We start from the raw sequence: 22,128 nt of genomic DNA, 5'->3' as shown, positions 1-22,128 counted from the left end.
CATTTTTCATGAAACATACAACCCTTTGGGTCCATCTTTAATTTCCCCATTTGTGACAGAAATGAGTGTGATAAATTCTTTACTTTCCACTTGACTCTAAGAAAAGTAGATGCATTACCTGTTTGACTAATGGTGACGCTGGTCTCACAGTTGGGAAGGGGACGTCCCCCTCATCCATTTTGGGGGCCAACTGCCTCCTTGAAATCCGCACTAGGAGGCCACATACACCTTGCTTGTACCCCACACATCTGAAAGAGATCCCACCCCCAGCCTCCCCTTCTCAGTGCATGGAGTGCTCTCACGTGTCCAGTCATTGGGCGCTCCACAGGTTTGAATCTTTCCTTGTCGCTTCCTCTGCTACCTGCCCTCCCACCGCCTCTTCCCTGGGCACCTGCCAGCCTTCCTCCCACCTGCTCTTCCGGTTTTATCCTCCCCCGACCCCCAGTGTATATTCTGCTTCTGGTGGAAGAGTCCCACCTCCTTCTGCTCAAACAACAGGGAGCCAGGCATGTGGACCAAACTCTCACCGGACAGGAGGACGCCTACGGTATTTCTGGAGGAAAGAGTTGTAGGGACTTAACACACTCTTATTTCATCCTCAGCATCACCGTTTGCAGCAGGATTTAGCATTCCCAGTTTACAAATAGATAACCTCAGGTTTATAGGTATTTAGTAATAGCCAGATCCATCCTGTGGCTAAGTGAAGATTCCAGCCCAGAGCTCTCTGTATGAAAAGTGCTTTTTAGTATGGAACAGTTGCCCAGAAAGGAAAATAGGGGAGACAGTGCTCAGGAATGGTGCCTAAAAATTCTACATTGTTTCTCTTTACGTGCTTATTGTGCTGCTTCCCACAGTGGCTAGCACCCAAACCCTTAAGTGCAAAGTCCCTTTCTGTTTAGGAGGCAGCAAGAAAGGGAAGACCCTGGGGGGACACTTCGCCCTCTTTGACACCCTGTAGTCACAGTAGATGATGCAGATCTGGAAAGATAAGTTACAAAGCGAAGTAGTTAGAAAAATAAATGGAAAACCAGGGTTGTATGAATTAACTAGTAGGTAGAACCAGGAAACAGTGTGTCCTGGAAGTCGAGAAAGAATTTCAGAAGCCTGTCATGAACATACTAACAATGAAAAAGAATGGGGACCGAGACCAGTTTTGGATTTAGCAAGTACTAACTAGTAGTCAGATTATAAAATAGGGGGTTGAAATGTTTGGATATGGGATCAACCATATAAACTCCATGTGATTTCTATAGTTTCATTTATAATGCCAGCTAACTTAACAATCATGGATAAAGAAGTCATCCCTTTTGTATTTTTAAAAATATTTTCTATTTAGCTTATAGTTTCCTTATGTAATTCTGAAAAGATGCCACTGTTTAGTTTACTCCTTCTTGATCCTTTTATGTCCTCCACCTGTCTCCGGACTTTCCCTGATGGCTGCAAAGGCTGTTTCATTTTACTAGCACACAAGGGCCCTCTAGTGACCAAAAATCCCGACATACTCAGTACCAAAGGAAGTAGGAAGAGAATGAGCTGGTTTTTCTGGTCTGTCTGCTTAGCCAGAGTGTTTTGAGTCTTGTGATAGTAATGATTAATTCTGTAGCCTGATCTAAAGAAAATCACTGGGACTTCCAACCTTCCACACTTTTAGCTTTCTGACTTTAAGCAAATCATCTAATTTCTCACTTTTAGTTTCCTATGTGAAACTGAGATGATAAACTTTGGTTAGGTGAATGAATTCCTTAATCAAAAAAAGTTTACTTAAAAAAAATAGTCAACTTTTAGGATTAATTCAAGGAATTTTATTTAAGCTTCCATGGTATATCCCACACCTTTTCCTACTCTGGCCAGTCTGCTGTGTCTACAAATACGATGTCACCCAGTAGGAACTGGTATTTATAAGGCAAACCTTATAAAGCACTGTGAACTCAGACATTGCCATCTGCCAAGAGGCACAATTATAGAATGGTTTTCAGCAGTGAGGGTTAAAACAGGAAAAAGATGTTCTACTGAAAGCAACTTGTATTGGTGTTTTCTACTCATATCTAGAAAATGATGTGTCCCACCCCTTCCTTGACTGTGCTGGTAAATTGGAGCTTTATTTTGCTTCCTCCCTTCCTGAATAATACATGGAAGGATAAATAATTTAAATTGCATTTATGTTCTTGCCACAATGTCATTATATTAATTGATTTGGTGGTGTTATTTGTTAATACGCTTCTTTTTATGTTTCAGAAAAGATGTTGGTTTGAAGCGATTTTTTCCTAGGAGTTTACTGGATTCTGTCAAGGTAATTAGAATCTGCTTTATCGTAATCAGATGACCACGTTATGTAAATACCTCCCTGTGGTATATGGTTTTCTCCCTTACGTGTAAAAGTTACAATGTAAAAAGGCTGGTAGTTATTTTACTGGTGTTAATGGCAAATCGATTTTTGTAGGCACAGCTTTCTCCCACAAAGTCACGGTTTCACTTGTTGGTTATGTGTGATGCTTAGCTAAGTACAAGTATGCACAGTAGGCTTTGTCACCTAGGTCTTTGTGGTCTCAGGTATGTTGATCCACATAAGTGACGAAGCAGCGTGTAAACAGATCACAGTGGTAGCTGAATGTTGGTGTGTCTGCGTGCACACGTGCACATAGAAGTGCATTTTAAAGATCTCTCTTCTCTTGTTTCAACCACGTGGACACTCCTCCTCATGGGTAACTTTTGCAGAGCATCATCTTCTCTCCCTCCCTGCAGAGGGAACTGCAGGGAGGGATGCCGCGGGGCTCTGAGGTGTGGATTCCAGCCAATCCAGAGCACATGCCAAGATGCTCAAGTGTGGAGGGAGGGCATAGGCTTTGGTCAGAATAGAGTCTGGCTCATAGGAGCTTTGCCATTTTTGAGCCCCATGGTCTTGGTCCTGTTTTTTATTTCCACAATGAAGAAAATAGTATTTTGTAGGGTTGGGGTGAGTGTTTAACAGCTTAATTTTGTATGTTACTTACCACGGTTATGTAAATGGTGGCCATTACTGCTCTGATTTTTTTTATCACAGAGGTGGTGTTCTGTACCAGCGGGGTCACATGGAAGACCCTCCAAGCAGCTTTCTAAATGATTTTACACGAGAGTGTATTGGTCAGAAAACCTGCCCTGAAGAATTCGGAGCTCACCACCATGAATTGCATGGGACTTTGGCCGAGTTACTTAATTTTACTGTATTTTAGTTTCCGCATCTGTAAAGTGGGGATGAAACCGCTTTCTGGGGCGCCTGGGTGGCTCAGTTGGTTAAGCGACTGCCTTCGGCTCAGGTCATGATCCTGGAGTCCTGGGATCGAGTCCCGCATAGGGCTCCCTGCTCGGCGGGCAGTCTGCTTCTCCCTCTGACCCTCCCCCCTCTCATGCTCTCTCTATCTCATTCTCTCTCTCAAATAAATAAATAAAATCTAAAAAAAAAAAAAAAAAAGAAACCACTTTCTAACACTTGGGCTTCATACAAGGATTAATGAGTTCATAAATATAAAGTTTGAGAACAATGAACACAGACAGAACTCACTAGGTGTTATCTAGTATGAAGAGGAGAAGGAGCACCGAGCTGCTTACTCATAACGATAAAATACCAAGTCCAGCAGTTTTTATTGCATTAATCATTTATTTATTTATTTTAAGATTTTATTTTTTTTGAGAGAGAGAGAGAGAGCACAAGCGGTGGGGAGGGTCAGAGGGAGAGGGAGAAGCAGACTCCCCGCGGAGCAGGGAGCCCGATGTGGGGCTCGATCCCAGGACCCCGGGATCATGACCTCAGCCGAAGGCACACGCTTCGCCAGCTGAGCCACCAGGCGCCCTGCATTAGTCATTTCTACACAAGAGTTGCTTGGCCATTGTGCTGTTACTGTTTGTTCCTTACATATTGTTGACTATGTCCCATGGCCTATTATTGGGTCATAGTGTTGGTACAATTTACCGAATGCCAGGTGACAAAGGCCCTGTGTGCAGGCTCTGGGTGCTGCTTGCTCGAGCGTCATGGAGGACGTAGTAAGGGCCTCCCTTGCTCACACAGCTTCTCAGTAATCTAATGGGAAGCAGATACGGAAGTGTTTGTTTTAAAGTATAAAGCACTCTACAAATGTAATAAACACAGTTAAGAGCAGAGGAGAAGTATACTCTCTCTGATGTTTCGGGCTCTTTCTCTAGTGTTGCTATCCTGTTGTTTTATTTTCATGCAAGTGCCCTGGGCTACTCACGAAAGGCTGGAGTGAATCGGTGGGGAACCAGCTCCTGCAGTGTGACCATCTCCATCCAAGCAGATGGTCAAGGCCACACACAGCAATGGGTGGGCTGGGTAGTTCCCAGACCATTGGCATGAGTGACATGGCCCGGGGGTGGAAGACAGAGGCAAGAGCTTTAAGTGAAGTTTGGCGGGGTGGGAGGGGTTGCAGGAGAAATCCGGGGTGCTTGAAGGTACGTGAGAGTGGTGGGGTTGTGTCCTCCTGGAGGGCTGTCAGGTGCGGGTTGGCTGTACTCCTGGAGTTGGGAGGACGGGAGACTCGGTTTGACCTGGAGAGTCGTGCTGTGGTGCCGAGAAGGCCTAGGAAGGTAGATCCTCGAGTGGAGGGGATGCCCCTGGGCATGAATCTGCAGTTTGCTGGCTGGTAGGGTGGGGAGGAGGCATTCACACAAGTAGAAGACACGGTTCTTTAGCAAATTTACATTTCACCGAACAGAAAAATGCACTACAATGTGAAATTAAAAAGCTGGAAAGTATGTGAAAACGGCTTGTGTATGTCAGTATTGTGCTGAGCCCACTCCGGTGTGAGCCCCAGGGCAGCCTCTCGGCTCCAGCAGTCTCCTCAAAGCTGTGTGCGGGCGGATGAGCAGTTGTCACCGGAGCTGTGGCTCCTGTCGCTTGGGAGCCCCAACAAATCACTCTGCGTTGAAAAAGGATGCTCATACTCAAAACAGGGGGCCCCTGTGGCACAGGTCACAGGCACCCTGGTGCAAGTGTAGCCCAGGTGACCCATAGCGCCCAAGGAGGTCCGCGGGGGGACAGGCCTGAGCCTCCCCCAGCACCCCGCCCCGTGGCCGGCTCTCCCAGACCTGGCCTCGCACAGTGTCCTCAGCACCCCAGGGACAGCCGGAGGCCCATCCTCCTCTTGCAGGACCCTGCTCAGGGTCTTTTTTTTTTTTTTTTTTTTTTTTTAAGATTTTATTTATTTATTTGACAGAGAGAGACACAGCGAGAGAGGGAACACAAGCAGGGGGAGTGGGAGAGGGAGAAGCAGGCTTCCCCGCCGAGCAGGGAGCCCGATGCGGGACTCGATCCCAGGACCCTGGGATCATGACCTGAGCCGAAGGCAGACGCTTAACGACTGAGCCACCCAGGCGCCCCCCTGCTCAGGGTCTTAATCTTTACTTTCTCAAATTCGGATTCACAGTTATTTCCTTTTGTCTGTCTGCCTCCACTATATTTTAAGACCCACGAGGGCCCCGATGATGCCGTGGGTGGCATGGTGCCTGGCACTCGGTAATGTTAAGTAGACCTTACTCGGGTGGCAGAGTGGACAGCTCGAAGAGCAACTGGGAAGATGAGCCGAGTTAGCTGGGAGCCGTGTAGGGAAGGCCCGCTCAGGAGAGTGGCTCCAAGAGCCCCGCGTGCTTGCCACTCCACGCCTGCCGCACCGCACACGAGCCCCCTTCCCTGACTGGACTCGCCCCTCCAGGCCTCTTGCAGGCTGTCCCTCGGATCTGTCCCGATGACTGGCCTCCCTGTCCTGCCAGTGGTGTCAGGGCAGCTGAGCCCCACGGTGGCCCTCCCAGCAGGCCGTGGGCCTGCTCACTGTGCGGCTTTCAGGGCATGGAGGACAGGCTGCAAGCAGGCCGTGCTGGGGGCGGGTAAGGGACGTGCCGTGATGGGGCCCGGGCGCCGTGACTTCCACGGGAGCAGAACGGGAGGCACCGACTGTGGGGAACTTGAGAAAACTTGCCCTGAACCAAATAAAGAGCAGTTGTGTTTTGAGAAGTTCAGTCGCTGCTGATTTCGTTGCACGCGGGGGAGAAGAGAATTTGTGGCTACTGCTTGGTGTAGGTGTAGATTCATCGAGTGGTTCTCACCTGAGTTCAGCAGAACTTACTTCCCACCTGCTTCCTAATGTAATTTTGTACAGCAAGTAAAGTCTGCTTGGCTTCTTAAATACTTAATCAGTAGTTCATTTCCATAGACCAACATTTCTTTACCTTCTGCATAAACATCTTCAGCGCTGCGCTGGTTGCCACCCAAGTCCTTCCCGTGTGGCGGGAACAGCTGCGGTACAGGGTCCTTTCTTCCAAACTATTGCCAGCGAAACTTCCACTAACAGGAAACTCATGTCAGCTTCTTGTTTCATCCAGAGCAGCCCCGTGGAATGGCCAGATCCATTAATACTTGCTTTCCCCAAAGGCTCACATTGAAGAGTCGGGAGAGTACCTCGTTGTATTTGATGGAACTTAAGTAAGCCGTGATGGATGACAGAATGGAACAGGAGATGTGTGTGCCTAAGTTACTAAGAATAATTTACAAGATATTTTAAGTTTCTGTCTCTTTGATCCTCATAGTGCTGGAGGCACATCTTTAAAAACACTGTACCAGTAAAACCAAACAGTCAGAGCCAACCTGAGGAATGGTCCAGAAGTGTCACGAAGCTGTCCCAGCCAGAGGACACAGAGGAGACATGAGTAAATGCAGTGTGAGGCCCTGCAAGGGTGTTAGTGGGCGGCCCAGTGAGATCAGAGTCAAGGCCGAGGTTTAGGAGCTAGTCCCAGTGTTCTGCACAAACACGCTAGTGTCCTGTGAGAGGTGGGCCACAGGGGAGTGGGGTAAGGGGCGTTAAGGGGGCTCTGAGTCCTGTCCTTGCAGCTTTTGTGTAAATCTAAAAATGAGGTAGCAACTAGAATAGCCAAATTTCAATTTATTTGAATATAACTCACAGTAGAAATCTAATTTCAGAAGTAGAAATGCTAAGAGGTCAGTAGTTCACAGTCCTTGGAAGCATCGGTAAACTTCCCAAGTAATAAAGGGGTTTCCTAGAGCACTGTCAGGAACACTTAGTTTCATTCTTAGAGAAAATAGTCCTCATTCTCATTTTTAAGATTAACAGGTGACCATTGCAGGCTTAACACTATTATCAAGCACAGAAATGCCTGCCTTAGCGGCCGTTCGCATTCATCAGTTCCTGACATCCGCATGCCAGACGGTGTGGGGACGCCAGGGGGAGTGGATTGACGGATGAACAGATAGCGAAGATGTGGTGTATTACTCAGCCAGAAAAAGAAAGGAAGAAGTCTTGCCATTTGTGACAACACGGATGGACTTCAGGGCATTATGCCGCATGAAATAAGACAGAAAATGACAAACACTGTATGATCTCACATTTTAAATGTAGAATCTAAAAACAAAAAACCCCAAGCTCATAGATACAGAGAACAAATTGATGGTTGCCTGAGGTGGGGGGTGGTAGGTTGGTGAAATGGGTGAAGGTGGTCAAAGATACGGGCTCCCAGTTATAAAATAAATAAGTCACGGGGATGTCATGCACATGTAACTATAGTTAATAATACTATAGAGCATATTCAAAAGTTGCCAAAAGAGTAAATCTTAAAAGTTCTCATTACCGGAAAATAAAATTGGCAACTGTGTGAGGTGATGGATGTTCACTAGACTTACTGGGGTGATCATTTCACAATGTGTACAAATACTGAATCACTGTGTTACGCACCCGAAACCAATACAATGTCATATGTCAGATATATCTCAGTTAAAAAGCACACTTTGCACTCACTGTTAATACATCTATATTTAGCATTTGGTGGGTGGGTGGATGAAAGAATTCAATTAATGTATTCTCTACCTATTATTCTTTTATTGCAAATTTTCTTTAGCATTACGTTATATAACCTTTTCATCTGGGAAGCCCTGCAAGTTCATTGCTGTTAGCAGCATCTGATAAATATTAGGCTGACTAATAAAAATTACTTCATTGTTCACAGTGGCTAAATTGTAGCAATTTCTGATGATCCAACCTAATAACACTGCTTCATTAGGAAGAAGTATCACTTTCTGGGTAGTTTTTTCTCTGTGGAGGGATCGGTTTCAAATTGAACAGCATTCAAAGATAGAGGCCTTGTTTCCTAAATCCAGGCAAACACAAAGCGAGAGTTGAAACTATAAATAGAACAGAATGCGATGCACAACAGTCAGGCTTGCTCCAGCCAGTTCTGGAAGTGTATTGATTAACACTGGGAGAGTCCAGGAGGTTAGATCCTGTGGAATTGTTTCCTCGCTGAGACAGTGGGAAAGAAACGGTGCTGGCCACAAGATCCTTCTCATAGAAACGAATCTGGGGCTCCTCTCAGACAGCAGGGTTTTCTAGTTCTTGTCCGGCATTGGACACGAGGCTTGGAGCAACGTGGAAGTGCAGACTGTGGGAAAGTGTGGGCACTCCCTCCTGACCAGGGGCCGCGGAGTTGCCTGGAACCAGGGTTGTTTCTGTGAGCACAGGAAACTAATCCTGAGTGGATCCTGGGGCCGCCCTCATCCCCGAGAGACTTCTGCTGTGCAGGGCCCGCGTGCGAGAGCAGCCTGCAGGGGATCACACCTGTCCGCACGTTCGGCTGCCTGAGACTGATGTGGGACAAATGCAGGAAACCTGTCCCTCAGACCCTCTGTGTTGATACACATTCGTAGTTGCCACTTTCAAGGCCATCCCAGCAACTCAGAAATTCCCAGCAGGTAAATGCTGAGGTGCTGGGGTCCCCTGCTGGGTGTTGGGGATGAAGCAGGAGCACCGGGCTGATGGCTTCCATCCCATCATAGAGTCGCAGAAGTCGGGCACTCTTTGGTGTTCCTTGATTCTCGGGACACACTGTTTCGAGCCTGAGGGAAAGGTCAGAAGGCAGAGTCTTGCCCAAGGAGAGCACTAGGGCAGAGCCCTGAGGGCATGCGGCTGATGCGGGAGGAGGGCAGAGGAGCAGGGCCTGGCCTCGCATTTCCGCCTCACGCCCCAAGCGGTCCTCCTGCTGGCGGTGGGTGGAGGGACAGAACACTGCAGGGGAAGCACGGTGGGGAGCAGTCCTGTCACGGGGTCAGTGGGACAGGATCCACAGGGACTCGGAGGTGCTACGTTGTATTTTCACATACATGCATTTACCTGTTACATGTGAGTTCTTTTTTTACAACCAGCTTTGTAATGTTAAAAAAAAAAAAAAAAAAGACTGGAAAGCAGGAGGTCTGCACAGCAACGTCATTGAATTTGCTGTAATAAAGGACCAACCCCATGTGAGGCTCCTGAGCACACTTGTTCCCTCCCTCGTAAGTTCACCAGCTCTCTTCTACCAAAACTTTTGGCTGCAATTTTCGGTGCTGCACAGAAGGTAGAGGATAGTGGGATGGGACAGTGTCCTTTCTTTGTTCTTGAACCTGCCCATTCCTTTAAGATACTTGTTAGGCACCCAGTGTGTGCTGCATGCCTTCTGCTGGCCAGGCTCCTGCCCTAACCAGGGCTTGTTGAAATGCCGGGGTAGCCGCAGGGTCCATTGGGAGCCCTGTCCTCGTGCCTGCACCCCCGAGGCCCTGGTCACTCGGCTAGCTTCAGCCCCCGAGCTGACGGCCTCCGGGAGGGGGAGCGATGCTCTCATCGGGACTGCAGACACTGGCACCAGGCTGCTCGGGCTTTGGTCCTGGCTCTGCCATGCAGCTCCGAGATTTGGGGTCTTTGTTCTCTCTGTGCCTCTGTTTCCTCATTTGTAAGATGGGTGTGATAGAAGAACTTCTCTCTGAGGGTGCTGCAGAGATAGAGGGAGGCTGGAGACGAGAAAGCAGCTGTGCCCTCCCTGAGCCTCCCTAAGTGGCCCGTGATGACACGGCCCCTGACTTGGCTGCCACTCTCAGGCTGAACCTGTTCACCCACCACGCTCTTCCCCCTGACCCCGTTGGCCTTGAGGCATCTCATGCTCAGTACTTGCATAGTTAGATGATTCAGTTTCCTAAGTTCCTAAGGGTTGAAGCTGCAGAGTGAGGTGATCCAGGTCAGGTTTTAAAAAGAGCACCTGGCGACGTGTGATGGTACCCCTGGGGGGCTGTCGCAGAGGTTCAGGCAAAGGTGGAGCTGGCATGGTGGAAAGCATTCAAGAACACCATGTGCTTTTTGTGACAGCACTTGAAAGCACTTGCAGGACTTGGGGGTTTGAGGCTTAAGGGGTTAGGGGAAAGAGGGGTTGGGGCTGCCACCTGGGTTTCTACCTTAAGCACCTGGGAGATTGGCCGAGATGGGGTGCTGAGCCTGGAGGGCAATCAAGGAGTTCTCTTTGTGGCCTGTCAGCTTTCGGATATGGGGGAAGTCCAGTGGAAGTCTCAGGTGGGCGTGTGGATGTGTGTAAGTCTGATGCTCAAGACCAGACTTCAGCTGCTCAGCTTTATTTATTTATTTTTTTGCGAGAGAGAGAATGAGAGAGAGCACATGAGAGGGGGGAGGGTCAGCGGGAGAAGCAGACTCCCTGCTGAGCAGGGAGCCCGATGTGGGACTCGATCCCGGGACTCCAGGATCATGACCTGAGCCGAAGGCAGTCGCTTAACCAACTGAGCTACCCAGGTGCCCGAGCTGCTCGGCTTTAAAGAGAGACTTCTGTCTCACCACTTCAGAGAGAAACCTCTTTGGGTGACACATTTTTTAAAGCATTGCACAGATGAGCAGGTGTAAGTGTAGAGTATTGTCAGTTGTTTCTAAACAAGTGGCTTGTTGGGAATTGGCTACAAGGCAGAGAATTGGCTGCTTTTCTGGACCTCTTTGACATGGTTTTAATCGCCGCATGTCATTACTCATCGGCTCTGAGTGGAAGTATTCCTCTTAGAGGCCTGAGTGACTATATCAACTTTTAATTAACGTTAATAAAAATGATGTGTCACTGTGTTCTAGTCCCCATGCTCCTTAGACAACCATCCTTTGTAGCTGCTGCCATATTCTAGTTTACGGTGTCCTGCACTTGTAGGAAGAGTAGGAGGGCATTCTGGGGCTTTCTGTGCACTGGTTTTCTCCTTCGATGGGCACGTGAGCACCCGGCGGCAGTATGCCCTGCCTCAGGCCATTGAAATCACAGAAGTCAGAGCTGTCTTCCCGCTTACATGCTAGGGAGTGAAGTGTCCTCGGTTACAGGACAGACCAGATTTTATTTCCATTTTGTCTATTTCAGCGTTGTTAGGTTGGAGTTGTGCTCTTACTCAGGTCTCCGTGGCCAGTCTACACGCTCCTGGCGGACAGCCGGACCTAATAGGCCACAAGAGTATTTGCAAAGCCTGAAGTCAGAACAACTATTACGTGCCATCTCAGCCCATGACAAGAGTGGCCTTTTCAGTCCCTTGGCTCATGGCCAGTGCTTAGATGGGCAGTCCCCAAAATATGTTTCCCAGACTTTTCTTTACTGAGCATCCAAAGCTAATTGTTCATATTCTCTGCTAGTGAAGCCTTGCTAACCTTGAGCCCGTTTTACTTCTCTTCAGTTTAGACTGTGGTCTACAACTGCCATTAATCCTCATCAGAATACCTGCAGTTCCACTGTATTACTCACCCGTCAGAGCCCCGGCCCTGGTTAAAACCAGCTCTTGGCCCGCTGACCTGGCTGCAGCCTTCTCTTCTTTCCCACCTCCACTTGGTTGGTGGGAGCCATCTGTGAATCCGTCAGCTGGTGGACTCTGACAGTGCTGTCCCCAGCCCTGCCCTCTTCTGAGCTCCAGCTCTGTATGCAGCTGTCTGCCTGATGGTTCAGGTCCAGATGTAAGAGTCACGCCCACGTCCAGAGTCAGTGTGACTTTATCTTTACCAAGCTGCCCCTTCTGTTTGCCCCTCCACTCCATCCAGAAACCTCCTCCTTCATCCTGCCCAGGTGCCTGTTTTCCTGCCATCCCGCATACAGTCACCCGAGTGGCCCAAAGGTGCCTGGCTCTCTGCTTCACCACCAGCTCGGGGTCTGTGCCACTCATGTTTCTTGGGTGGTCTGTTCCAGGAACGTGGCTGGTCTTTTTGCTTCTCACACCCTCCTCCACACCCTCTGTACAAGAGCAGCGCAAGCCTTTAAAATGAAGGCCACGTTGCAACACCTGTTCCCTCGGCTCCTTGAACCCTGTCCTCGGCCTACCCGGCCTCTCGCACTGTCTGCTTCATCCCCAGTAACTGCAGGCCGCTGGGACTCTGTCCCACTCTTTGACCACAGGGCCTAGCTGTCAGCTCACTCTCTGCAGTGTCCCAGATCCAGTAAACCCTTGACCACACGGGGGCCTTCAAGCCACTGCAGTGGGCTGTCACCTCTGTGTGCCCCTCCCTGGTGGGCCACCCCCTAGCTGCCTGAGCAGCCACATCTCCCTGACCTGCTAAGATGGGCATGCTCTGGAGGATGAGGCCCTTCACCTCCTCTCCCTCTGCCACCCCCAGTCTTCTCCGGTCTGCTGGCTCTGATTCCTGTCTGAGTGCACCTCACGCTGAGCTCCCAGCTGGGCCCCGGGTCTCCTGCAAGACCTTCACCTGCCAACCTGCTTCCCCACAGGCCTACCGTTTGAGTTCGTGGTAACTCCTGCCTCTCAGTACATCTCGTTGGTTCTGTTTTTCAGAATAAATCTGCTTCTCACCCCTTTCTGCTTCTATGCTTGCGTAGACCCTGCTCACCTCTTGCCTAGGTTACTTCCGTACCCTCCTTCTTGGTCTCTCCTACTGCCTTCATACCATTCACAGCACGGCAGCCAACGTGTCAGATTACGTCACTCTCCCCAAGGTGCCCAAGGACTTTGTCTCTTTCCAGGATGGAAGCTGGGTGCTTCCTGCGGCTGGCTCCTCCCCCCAGCCTTCTTCCTCACACCTCATTCTGCATCCTTTCCCCATGGGCCTCCCCAGGCTGCTGCTGATGAACCATGGGCTATGGGCTTGCCGCCTGGAGGGCCCTTCCCTCCACCGTCCAGATGCTTGTGGTGCATAAATAGAATGCTCAAATGTGCAAAAATGGTCTGGAAGATCACCTATGATCCCACTACACAGGAAAGGGGCATAGTTGTGCCATCGCCTTCTCTGTGTGGATACGTGTGGACACCTGTGCCCACACGTGCCTGTGTGAGTCCCATCAACGGTGCCTTCCTTTTAAAGGCATCTGTATTGCACATACAAGATTGTTTCACCAGATTCTCTCACCTGACACCACGATAGGGATTTTCACATCAGTGAATTCGTTCCACACGACGGTCTTGAGGGCTTATACAACATAGGCAGACATATTATGATGCATATAACCCAACTGCTCCTGTAAATAGTTCTGCGCTGAACCTCCTCGTGGCTGAGTCCTTGTGGAGTTCTTTAATCATTTCTAAAGACTAGTGCCTTGGAATTTAATTTCTGGATCCAGATTTGTAGGTTTTTTAAGGTATTTTTATCCGTGCTGCCAAATTGCCCTTCAAAAAGGTTGTATCAACTTACCCTCCTAACAGTGGGATATGTGAGTGCCTTCCTATCTAAGCTTTTGCCAGCTCCCCGTTGTGTGCATAGGTAGTACGTGTTTTTTATTTTATTTTTTATGTTTAATTTTTTAAGATAGTACGTGTTTTTTAATGCCTAACTTTTTACCACATGTTCTAATAAGCAAATTATTGCCTTATAAATTTCTATTTAAGAAGTAAAGCTTGGAATCACTGAACTGTGTACTTAAAAAGGGCTAGGATGCTATATTTTATACTGTGTGCATTTTATTACAGCTACTTAAAAAAGGAAATAGGCTTTGACAAATAATGGCATTTCATAGTGATGTGAATATAGGTTGGAGCGAGTGGTGGGAGGGAAAGATAGCCTTGACATTCACTATTGTGCGTTGTTGACTGTAAAGTGATTTTTGTGATTTTATTGTGCAGGCCAAAACACTAAGAAAGCTGATCCAACAGACATTTAGACAGTTTGCCAACCTTAACAGAGAAGAAAGTATTCTGAAGTTCTTTGAGATCCTCTCCCCGGTGTACAGATTTGATAAAGAATGCTTCAAGTGTGCTCTGGGTGTAAGTATGGGGACACGGGAGATGGGGAACTGGGTTTCGTTTCTTTTGCTTTTTCTTATCCATGTATGTCTGCATTTCTGATTGAAATCCGATTTGTCGCATTTTTAACAACATGAAAATATTTGTCACTTTACAGTGGGGAAAAATGAAAAAAGAAAATGTATTAATGTGAGGATGAATTCATCTTTTTTTGAAAGCATGCCTGTGTTGATAATTGGATTTTTTATTCCAGCCCAGTGATTTGTTAATGGACTGTTCCCTGTGGGCTAGTTTAACCTATTCGAATAATCTTTCCAAAGAAACCATTAGCTTCAGACCCACCAGATGCTGGATCAGTGACGTTACAGACATTTTGTAGTACTTGGTTGGATAGATAAATGGCAAGCTAGACCAGCCCCCCGCCTCCACCCCCACCTTGGTCCTTTAATGTGTCCATGTTTTCATCTAAAATATTTCTTTTTTCTTCTGGGACCTTTGTCATTACCTGTTTCACCCTTCAAAAGTCAAGCTGGATTATTTCGGTGGAACTGGCAATTGGCCCAGAAGAAGGAATCAGTTACCTCACGGACAAGGGCTGCAACGTAAGTCTGCTTTGGTGACATCTCGGGACTGCCTGTGCACGGACACTCCTCACGCTGGGCCTGAGTGCAGACAAAGATGAATCCTGCCCCTTCCCAGTCTCTAGCCCCTACCCCGAGAGGGGCTGCTGTCCTGAGTTCTGCATCATTGATGAACTCTTCAGTAAATGCTGCAGCGTCCGCTGAGTATTCGCAGAGAAAAACCAGGGTATTCTGACCCCTGTCACACACTTAACAAAATCCATTCCAGATGCAATATTGATCTACATGTGAAAGGCAAATGATGAAAGTCATAGAAGAAAACATAGGAGAATATCTTTATAAATTTGGGGTAGGCAGAGATTCCTTAAACAGGACTTAAAAAGTGCTAACTCTAAAAGACAATTTTGATAAATTAGAGTACATTGAACTCTTTTCATCAAAAGATAGTAGAAAGGCAAGCCAGGTGTTTGCATTAATGTATTTGACAGTAGTCTCCTAAGCCAGGGTAAAGATTGGCAGTAAATCATTAAGTAAAGGGCAGATGACCCAAGAGGATATCCAGATAGTCTAGAGATAAACGAGAAGGTGTTGAGCCTCGGAGTCATCAGATACGTGCAGTGAGGTGCTATTACGTGTCTACTAGGATGGCTAAAATGGGAAAGAGCTGTAAGACCAAGTGTTGACAAGAGTGTGGCCCCGCTGGAACTTTCCTACGCTGATGGCAAGAGCAGCCATTGGTGTGACCTCTCCAGGACAGTCTGTGACCTTATCTGTTTTCACCACTTACAGATTGTTGTAGTCCTAGCCTTTAGGTTTGATTTGTGGTCTCCTGGATTTTCTTGCAATGTTGTCTCTGTCCTGTTTACATGTAAGCCTTTAACCCACCTGGAATCCACCCAGAGTCCTCAGGTGAGGTCACAGGTGGGCCCCCGAATGCGGTCAAGAGAGGCAGGCTCTGGAGGACGTGGCCACGGTTGCCACCTTGACTCGCTCTCATGCTAGCCTTGTGACTTGGGCTCCGTCCCTCCACAGTTGGCCTGTGTTTCCTCATTGGTAAAATGGCCGTAATAATTTCAACCACCTAATAGGGTTGGTAAGAGAATTAAATAATGAATTTGATCATGGCCTCACACAAAGGACTCAGGTAGGCATTTGGATGTCACCACTGTTATGTCATTGCTGTTGTTGCTGGCCCTGTTCCAGGTGAGCAGACAGCAGGGTCAGCAAGGTGCACCAAGTCATGTATCTGTTACCTCCTGTGGTGCACCTCGGGGTCTTCTGTTCCGTGACGCCGTCCAGTTGTCTCTTTCCGCATCAGCTTCCTACAGCTTGATGTGCCACAGCACAAAAAAAATCTTTTCTTTTTAGTGTATGTACTGCCGAAGTGAGCACAATCTAGATTTTTCTTTTTTATATTAACTTTATAAGGACATTAAAGGGTATTAGCAGTTACACTAATTTATTTCATCAGGTGAATTGGGGTCTTTTTATGATTTTACGTCCTGAAATATTTGAAGCTAGAATGGGAATTGCATGTTTCTCGGGTGAGGCAGCCTGGGTCTGCGTGGCCCCTGCTGCCGCCTCAGTGACAGGTGTACCAGCCCCCCTCCCCCCCCCCCGCCCCCGCAGTGGCACAGCTGCTCAGGGTGTCTGTTTCTTGTCGCCTGTTGTAACTCGCGTTCTGTTAGCGTCTCCTCTGCCTCCCGTGTTTTCAGCTTGTCACCATGGAGCTGTATCTCGGGGTTCTCTCCTCATCTTTCCGGTGACTTCAGTCCTGTGCCTGGTCTCACGCCCCCGCACGTCTGTTGGAGTTTGGCTTTTGCAGACGTGTGGACGGCTTGTCTCTTATAGCGGCCCTTCGTGGGCAAGCTCAGAAATCGGGGTGACAGCGTTGCCGTTCCTTTTCCTTCATGTCGGCATTGTTCTTGGCAGACCCCCTTTCCCAGTCTTGTTCGCTTGTTTTTAGCCTTTCTCCTGCAGTTCCCTTGGGGTGTTTTTTTCCAGTGTATTTTCGTTTACTTTGGAGGCCATTTTCTCGTACAACTTGTAATGTCTTACTAATGTTGGTAGGTGGTGTTCTCCTTTCGTTGTATTTCTGTACAGCTTTTATTTCTTTCATCATAGCATTATTTAGGAGAGTGTTAAATTTCAAGTAGCTCTGAGGGTTTGGGTCTCACTGTTATTATTCCTAATGTTACTGGCCAATGAGCAGAGAACAGGTTTTTTCCTGTGAATGTGTTCCAGTCTTCTTTATAGCCAAGCATATGGTTGATTTTTATCAATGTTCTATGGAAAAAATGTCTATTTTCTCTTTGAGAATATGAGGATCTCTGTCCTCTGGAGTGAAAGTTGCGGTTGTATAAAGTAGAAGGAAACTAGGTTGGGAGTGTCAGGATAGAGCCCCGGAAGTCCCTATAAAATCTGCCCTGCTTGCATTTCTGCCTGCCACACCCACCCTCCCGTCCCGTGCCTTCTGTGGGTGAATATCATGCTTCTGGTAAGACCGTCCCTGGCTGTGTAGCGGCCCCCCGTCTCTTCTGCTCTCTTTCCAGCACCAGTAAATGCTTCCAATCTACTGGGCCATTCCTATTAGCATAGAAAAATGTGTAATCTCTCTCATCCTAAAAACGTCCTCCCTCAAACCCATATCCCTTTCCCTGTCCCCGCCAGGGAGCAAGCCCACGTTTCCTCTTTGCTTTATTGCAAAAGTTCTTGGCACGTGGCCGTTGAGAGCCTGGTGGCGCGTGGCTGCCCCAAGCCGAGCTGCTCTGAGTGTGCCGCCTGGCTTCCTCCCATTCTGTCTTCAGCCCCCGCCGGCACCCCAGCACCTGCCCAGCCTCCGCCTGGGGGACAGTGACCCTCATGCAGCGGAGCCCTCTCAGTACTTCTGAGTCCTTAGCTACTTCACCTGACTCCTAGGTCACCTTATTCTCCAGCGTTGCTCAATACAAGTGATGCAAGCTGCCTATGGACTTTGCAGTGTTCTAGTAACCACATTTTAAAAGGTGAAAATGAATTTTAATAATATACCTTATGTATCCCAGTATATCCAAGATACCATCACTTCAAGGTATCATGCATATAAAAGTTACGGAGATATTTTGTATTCTTTTTATCATAGTGAGTCTTTGGAATCGGCATGGATTCTGCATTTTCATCGCCCCTCAGTTTGGACTAGCCGCGAACCACCAGCTGCTCGATAGCCACTCGCGGCTTCCCGCTACCGTAGACAGCCCAGCTCTGCAGGCTCCTCTGCACACACTTGCCCTCTCTTGGGGCCCATAAGGCCTACTTTTGTGCCTTGTCTGGAGTGCTGCATGGGCCAGTCTGCATGTGTGTGTGCAGATGCTTGGTGCTGGGCAGTGAGCTGGAAGCCAGGGCCCAGCGCCGGGTGAAATCCACGTGGTCATGGCTTCATGGGGCCCGGGGCCCACTCTCGTTCTCAGGGAGACTTGTTCTGAGTGAGGCCTCACCATTTCCTCCTGCCCCTCCCCAAACAAAGTGGAGGTAGTTTTAGACAGTACCCTCAGTTGCTTTGTTGCGGTCTTTATCACAGTTGTAATTACGTGCTTCCTTGTGTGATTGTTTATGTCTGGATTCACGTCATCCTTGTTCACTGCTGGATTCCTGGTACTTAGAACAGAGCCCAGCACCTCATAAGTTCTCAGAGTCATTCATTCACTCCCTCACATACCAGGCACGGCCCTCCTTCTTGCAATAAGTGGTAGACAGGATGGGCATCCACCACTAGATCACCCTCATGGTGCTTTTAGTCTGTTTGTGAGAGCGAATGTAAGAAAGATGATAAGCAGCAGAAATAATCCAATCATGAGAGAGGGCTACAGTAGGGTAGTATGAGAGTGTCTGGTGTCCAATTTAGAGTGGTGGTCGGTGTGGGCCCCTCCCAGCCCTGTCTTCTTTATAACAGATATTTTTAAGAGTCTTTTGCTAACTTGAAATAAAATCACAGAATATGCTGTGCACATATAATTCCAAAAAGTCTATTTCAGTATGTCAGTACACAGCACAGAGATGGGCAAGTGTTACAGAAGAGTCAGAGCTGAGTACTGAGCGTGTTCATCTGAGAGAGGGCCACCAGAAGTGCCCCCTTACAAGTAGTATAGGAAAGTGACAAGGGGAAGTTACGTGACTGACCTCGGGGGGCATGTCAAAATGAGGCAGAAACACAGTAGGTTTAAAAAAACAAAAAAAGGAATATAATGATTTCCATGACTTAAATTTCCATTGTTCTTTGGAAAAAAATATTTTTGTTATAAGATGGCAATAATAGGAATATTTTAATATAATCATTTAGCGAGACTACTTGAGATGTTCCCTATTTCATGCGTCACCAGCTTAATAACATTTGATTCCTGGTCTGTTAGAAGGAGCCTCATCTCCTCTGTTACAGATGTGTGTGCATGGGGTCAGCAGCTCAAATACCAACAAGCATTGCCCTCCATGATGTCATTTTCCAAAATGGTGAGCAACTCATCATAACATTCCAAAGATAGCAAAGTCAGTATTCCCTAAATTACACATAAGTTGTATTGCTGGAAAATTCAGTGTAGAGCATACTTTGTGTTTTAAAAAAGACTTGGGTTCTAGAATCAGATTTTTCACCAACATGAATACACATCAGGACACTTGAAAGCCATTCAGGACATAGGACAGTTTTCGCTGTGAGGGAACTTCCTGTGCTTTCTACCACGTCTCGGCCCTGGTCCCATTTATATCCCTCATTCTTCAGCCAACCAAAAACAACCCTCTGGGGGCATGATTCTGCCCCGGTAAAACTAGAGTGCATCTGATCAAGATGAGCTCATGATGAGAAGTTAGGTCCAAGAGGCAGGCAGAGGGCGGACCAGGGGGTTGTTTGCCTCCCTTTGCTGGCATCGTACGTGTTGAAGCAGGGGCTTGTCAGACCTGACTTACACTGTGAAGTACCTCCCGGGCTTCCGGGTAGGGTGGTCTGTGGGGGGCGGGGACAGGCGCACAACGAGGGAAACGGCTGCAGGGCTGATGCTCTGAGCAGGATACCAACGGTGATTGCACCAGAGTGGCAGCTGGGAAGGTGGAAGGAAAATGCACAGACTCCGGGTGCGGAGGGGGGCTGGCTGTGGGGGAGGAAAGAGAGGAGCTGGTGATAATGCCTCCGTTTTTCGGCTCAGGAACAGGGTTGACTGGTGCTGCTTGTTGCTGCACTGGGGAGGCCTGGAGGAGGAGCAGGTGTTAAGAGCGGATCCCGTGACTGTGCTGTTCACGGTCTGTCCCCGACGTCCGTGTGGGGGTGTCATGTAGGTGGCTGGATACGTGTCCCAGTTCAGGACTGGAGACGTACTTGCACCACGGGGCTGGGTGGTATTGGCTGGGCTGCCACAGCTCAGGGGAAGGATGGGCCCAGCACAGAGTCCTGTGGCCCGTGATCATTTAGAGATGGAGCAGAGGAGAAGCCGAAGGAACTGTGGAAGACAGTGAGGTAGGAGCGAACCCCGTGAGGGCAGGTGGCACAGAGGCGGAGAGAGGGGAGTGGGCACAGGGGCCGTGCTCCCTGTTGTTTGGACGTCTTAGAATGGGAAAGCGGAGGGCTGCCCCTGGGCTCCTGTCTGAAGGCCTCATGGACACACCTGTGCCTGAAAGCAAAGCTGTGAAGGTGTTCTGATGTGAAGGGAAGCTTTTATTTTTTTTAAGATTTTATTTATTGGGGCGCCTGGGTGGCTCAGTTGGTTAAGCGTTTGCCTTCAGCTCAGGTCATGATCCCAGAGTCCTGGGATCGAGTCCCACGTCAGGCTCCCTGCTCTGCGGGGAGCCTGCTTCTCCCTCTGCCCCTCCCCCTGCTTGTGCGCGCTCTCTCTCTGACAAATAAATAAAGTCTTTTAAAAAATTAATAAAGATTTTATTTATTTATTTGAGAGAGAGAGAGTGCACACGCACAAGGTGGGGGGAGAACAGAGGGAGAAGCAAACTCCCCACCAAGCAGGGAGCCTGACACGGGGCTCGATCCCAGGACCCTGGGATCATGACCTGAGCTGAAGGCAGACGCTTCACTGATTGAGCCACCCAGGAGCCACTATGAGTCACTTTCTGAACCATAATTCCAGCTCAGTCCCGGTGGCAGAATCTGGGCTGAGTGGAGTACTTGGTGGGAGAGGCCAATCCTCATGACGTTGTAAGAGAAAGAGGCTGAAATCAAGGTAATTGTTGTGAATAAATGTGTAGGAATCATCACAGCAAAGTGATCATTGTCATGAAATGCTAGAAGGATAAGGGACAAATGGGTATTTTTTTTTTTTTTTTTGTCTTCATAAGAAGAAAAGAGTTGATTCTAGTTGGAGAAATGAAGTCTCTTGGCACGTCTTCCTGAGAAGGGTCCTTTGGACACCTGCCAACTCCCTAGCATTGTTAAACTCAGAGACTTGCTCTAATTCAGGATGCACTGGGAGTGCACACAGGTCCCTCTCTCTGTGGGAACGGGAGCAGGTTTCACACGCAGTTACTCCCAAGGCCAGTGAGTGAGTCAAATCTGGGACTTTCTTCTATTTCCTTCCTTCTCTGGGACCTGTGACCCACCCGTCCACCTCTGACAGGTGGAGCGCTCCTGCTTGGCCATTAGGAACACACAGAACAGGCATATTCCTCACCTGGGAGTGAGCAGACAGTTCCTGGTGGTTCCAGGACTGCTCCTAAGGAAGAGAATACCCCACTGGGGGCTGATGGATGAGCAGCCTCTCCCCCAGATGCAGGCATCGGGAGGAGGTCCTCGGGAGAGTGGGATGGGGTGGGCACTGCAAGAAAGTCACGCAGTACCTGACAGGAGTCTGTCTGGGGTCCCAAGTGGTTGCCTTTTCTCTCCCAAGCCCACACATCTGGCCGACTTCAATCAAGTGCAGACCATTCAGTATTCGAACAGCGAAGACAAGGACCGGAAAGGGATGCTACAGCTGAAAATTGCCGGTGCCCCCGAGGTAAGGATGCAGTTTTTGTGGGTCGTCAGAATCCCAGCTTTCTCTTACGTGGTGAGTGTTCCATTTCAGGTAGTAATGAGTACATGCCCCCAAGAGTAGAGCAGGTGACAGATGGAAAAGTCGGTCAGGAGCATTATTGTCAAGCCGGTTGAAGATTCTCGTGAACTAGCACGAACGTCTGCTTCTTAGGATTATGTAAATGCACGGGTACCTTCAGTAAGCAGTGTCATTTCCCAGACTGCTGTGCGTGGTGGTCTCGGGACCGGTCACCTGCTAGCAGCCCTGCTGCCACAGCTCCTGCTGGGTGGGTCACCTGCTACTCTGACGCTTAGCACGGGGACCAGGAGCCACACGGGTCATTCTCAGAACCCAGCAAAAGGAGTTCTTTGAGATGCTCTGAACCCATTGTACAGCTGAGGAAGCCGAGCACAAGTGGTGGAGATGGGGTGCCTCCCAGAGCCGACGCTTTTAATCTGCATGCAGTGTGGCCCAGTCAGGACAGCGCACCATTTGGCAAATACCGCATCCGGTGACCTTCTCGGACAGACGGGCAGAGGACGCTCACATG

At 48.6% G+C, this 22,128-nt stretch overlaps 1 protein-coding gene across 6 annotated transcripts in view; it reads left to right on the top strand.

Annotated features, from left to right (window-relative positions):
• Positions 1-22,128, top strand: part of PTK2 (protein tyrosine kinase 2) — a 260,594-nt gene that overhangs the window by 135,276 nt on the left and 103,190 nt on the right. For all 6 annotated transcript variants that reach the window (XM_035012006.1, XM_035012007.1, XM_035012003.1 and 3 more), the window contains 4 exons: positions 2,236-2,290; positions 13,895-14,035; positions 14,539-14,616; positions 21,453-21,560. In XM_035012006.1, coding sequence (XP_034867897.1) covers positions 2,236-2,290; positions 13,895-14,035; positions 14,539-14,616; positions 21,453-21,560 — 382 coding nt within the window. The remainder of the gene's footprint in view (positions 1-2,235; positions 2,291-13,894; positions 14,036-14,538; positions 14,617-21,452; positions 21,561-22,128) is intronic.

Source organism: Mirounga leonina, unplaced genomic scaffold (genome assembly GCF_011800145.1).
Source record: "Mirounga leonina isolate KUSES-001 unplaced genomic scaffold, KU_Mleo_1.0 Mir_165, whole genome shotgun sequence".
In the NCBI taxonomy this organism is placed as follows: Eukaryota; Metazoa; Chordata; class Mammalia; order Carnivora; family Phocidae; genus Mirounga; species Mirounga leonina.
The sequence above is the reverse complement of the archived record's forward strand: the minus strand, read 5'-3'. Positions and strand labels throughout refer to the sequence as shown.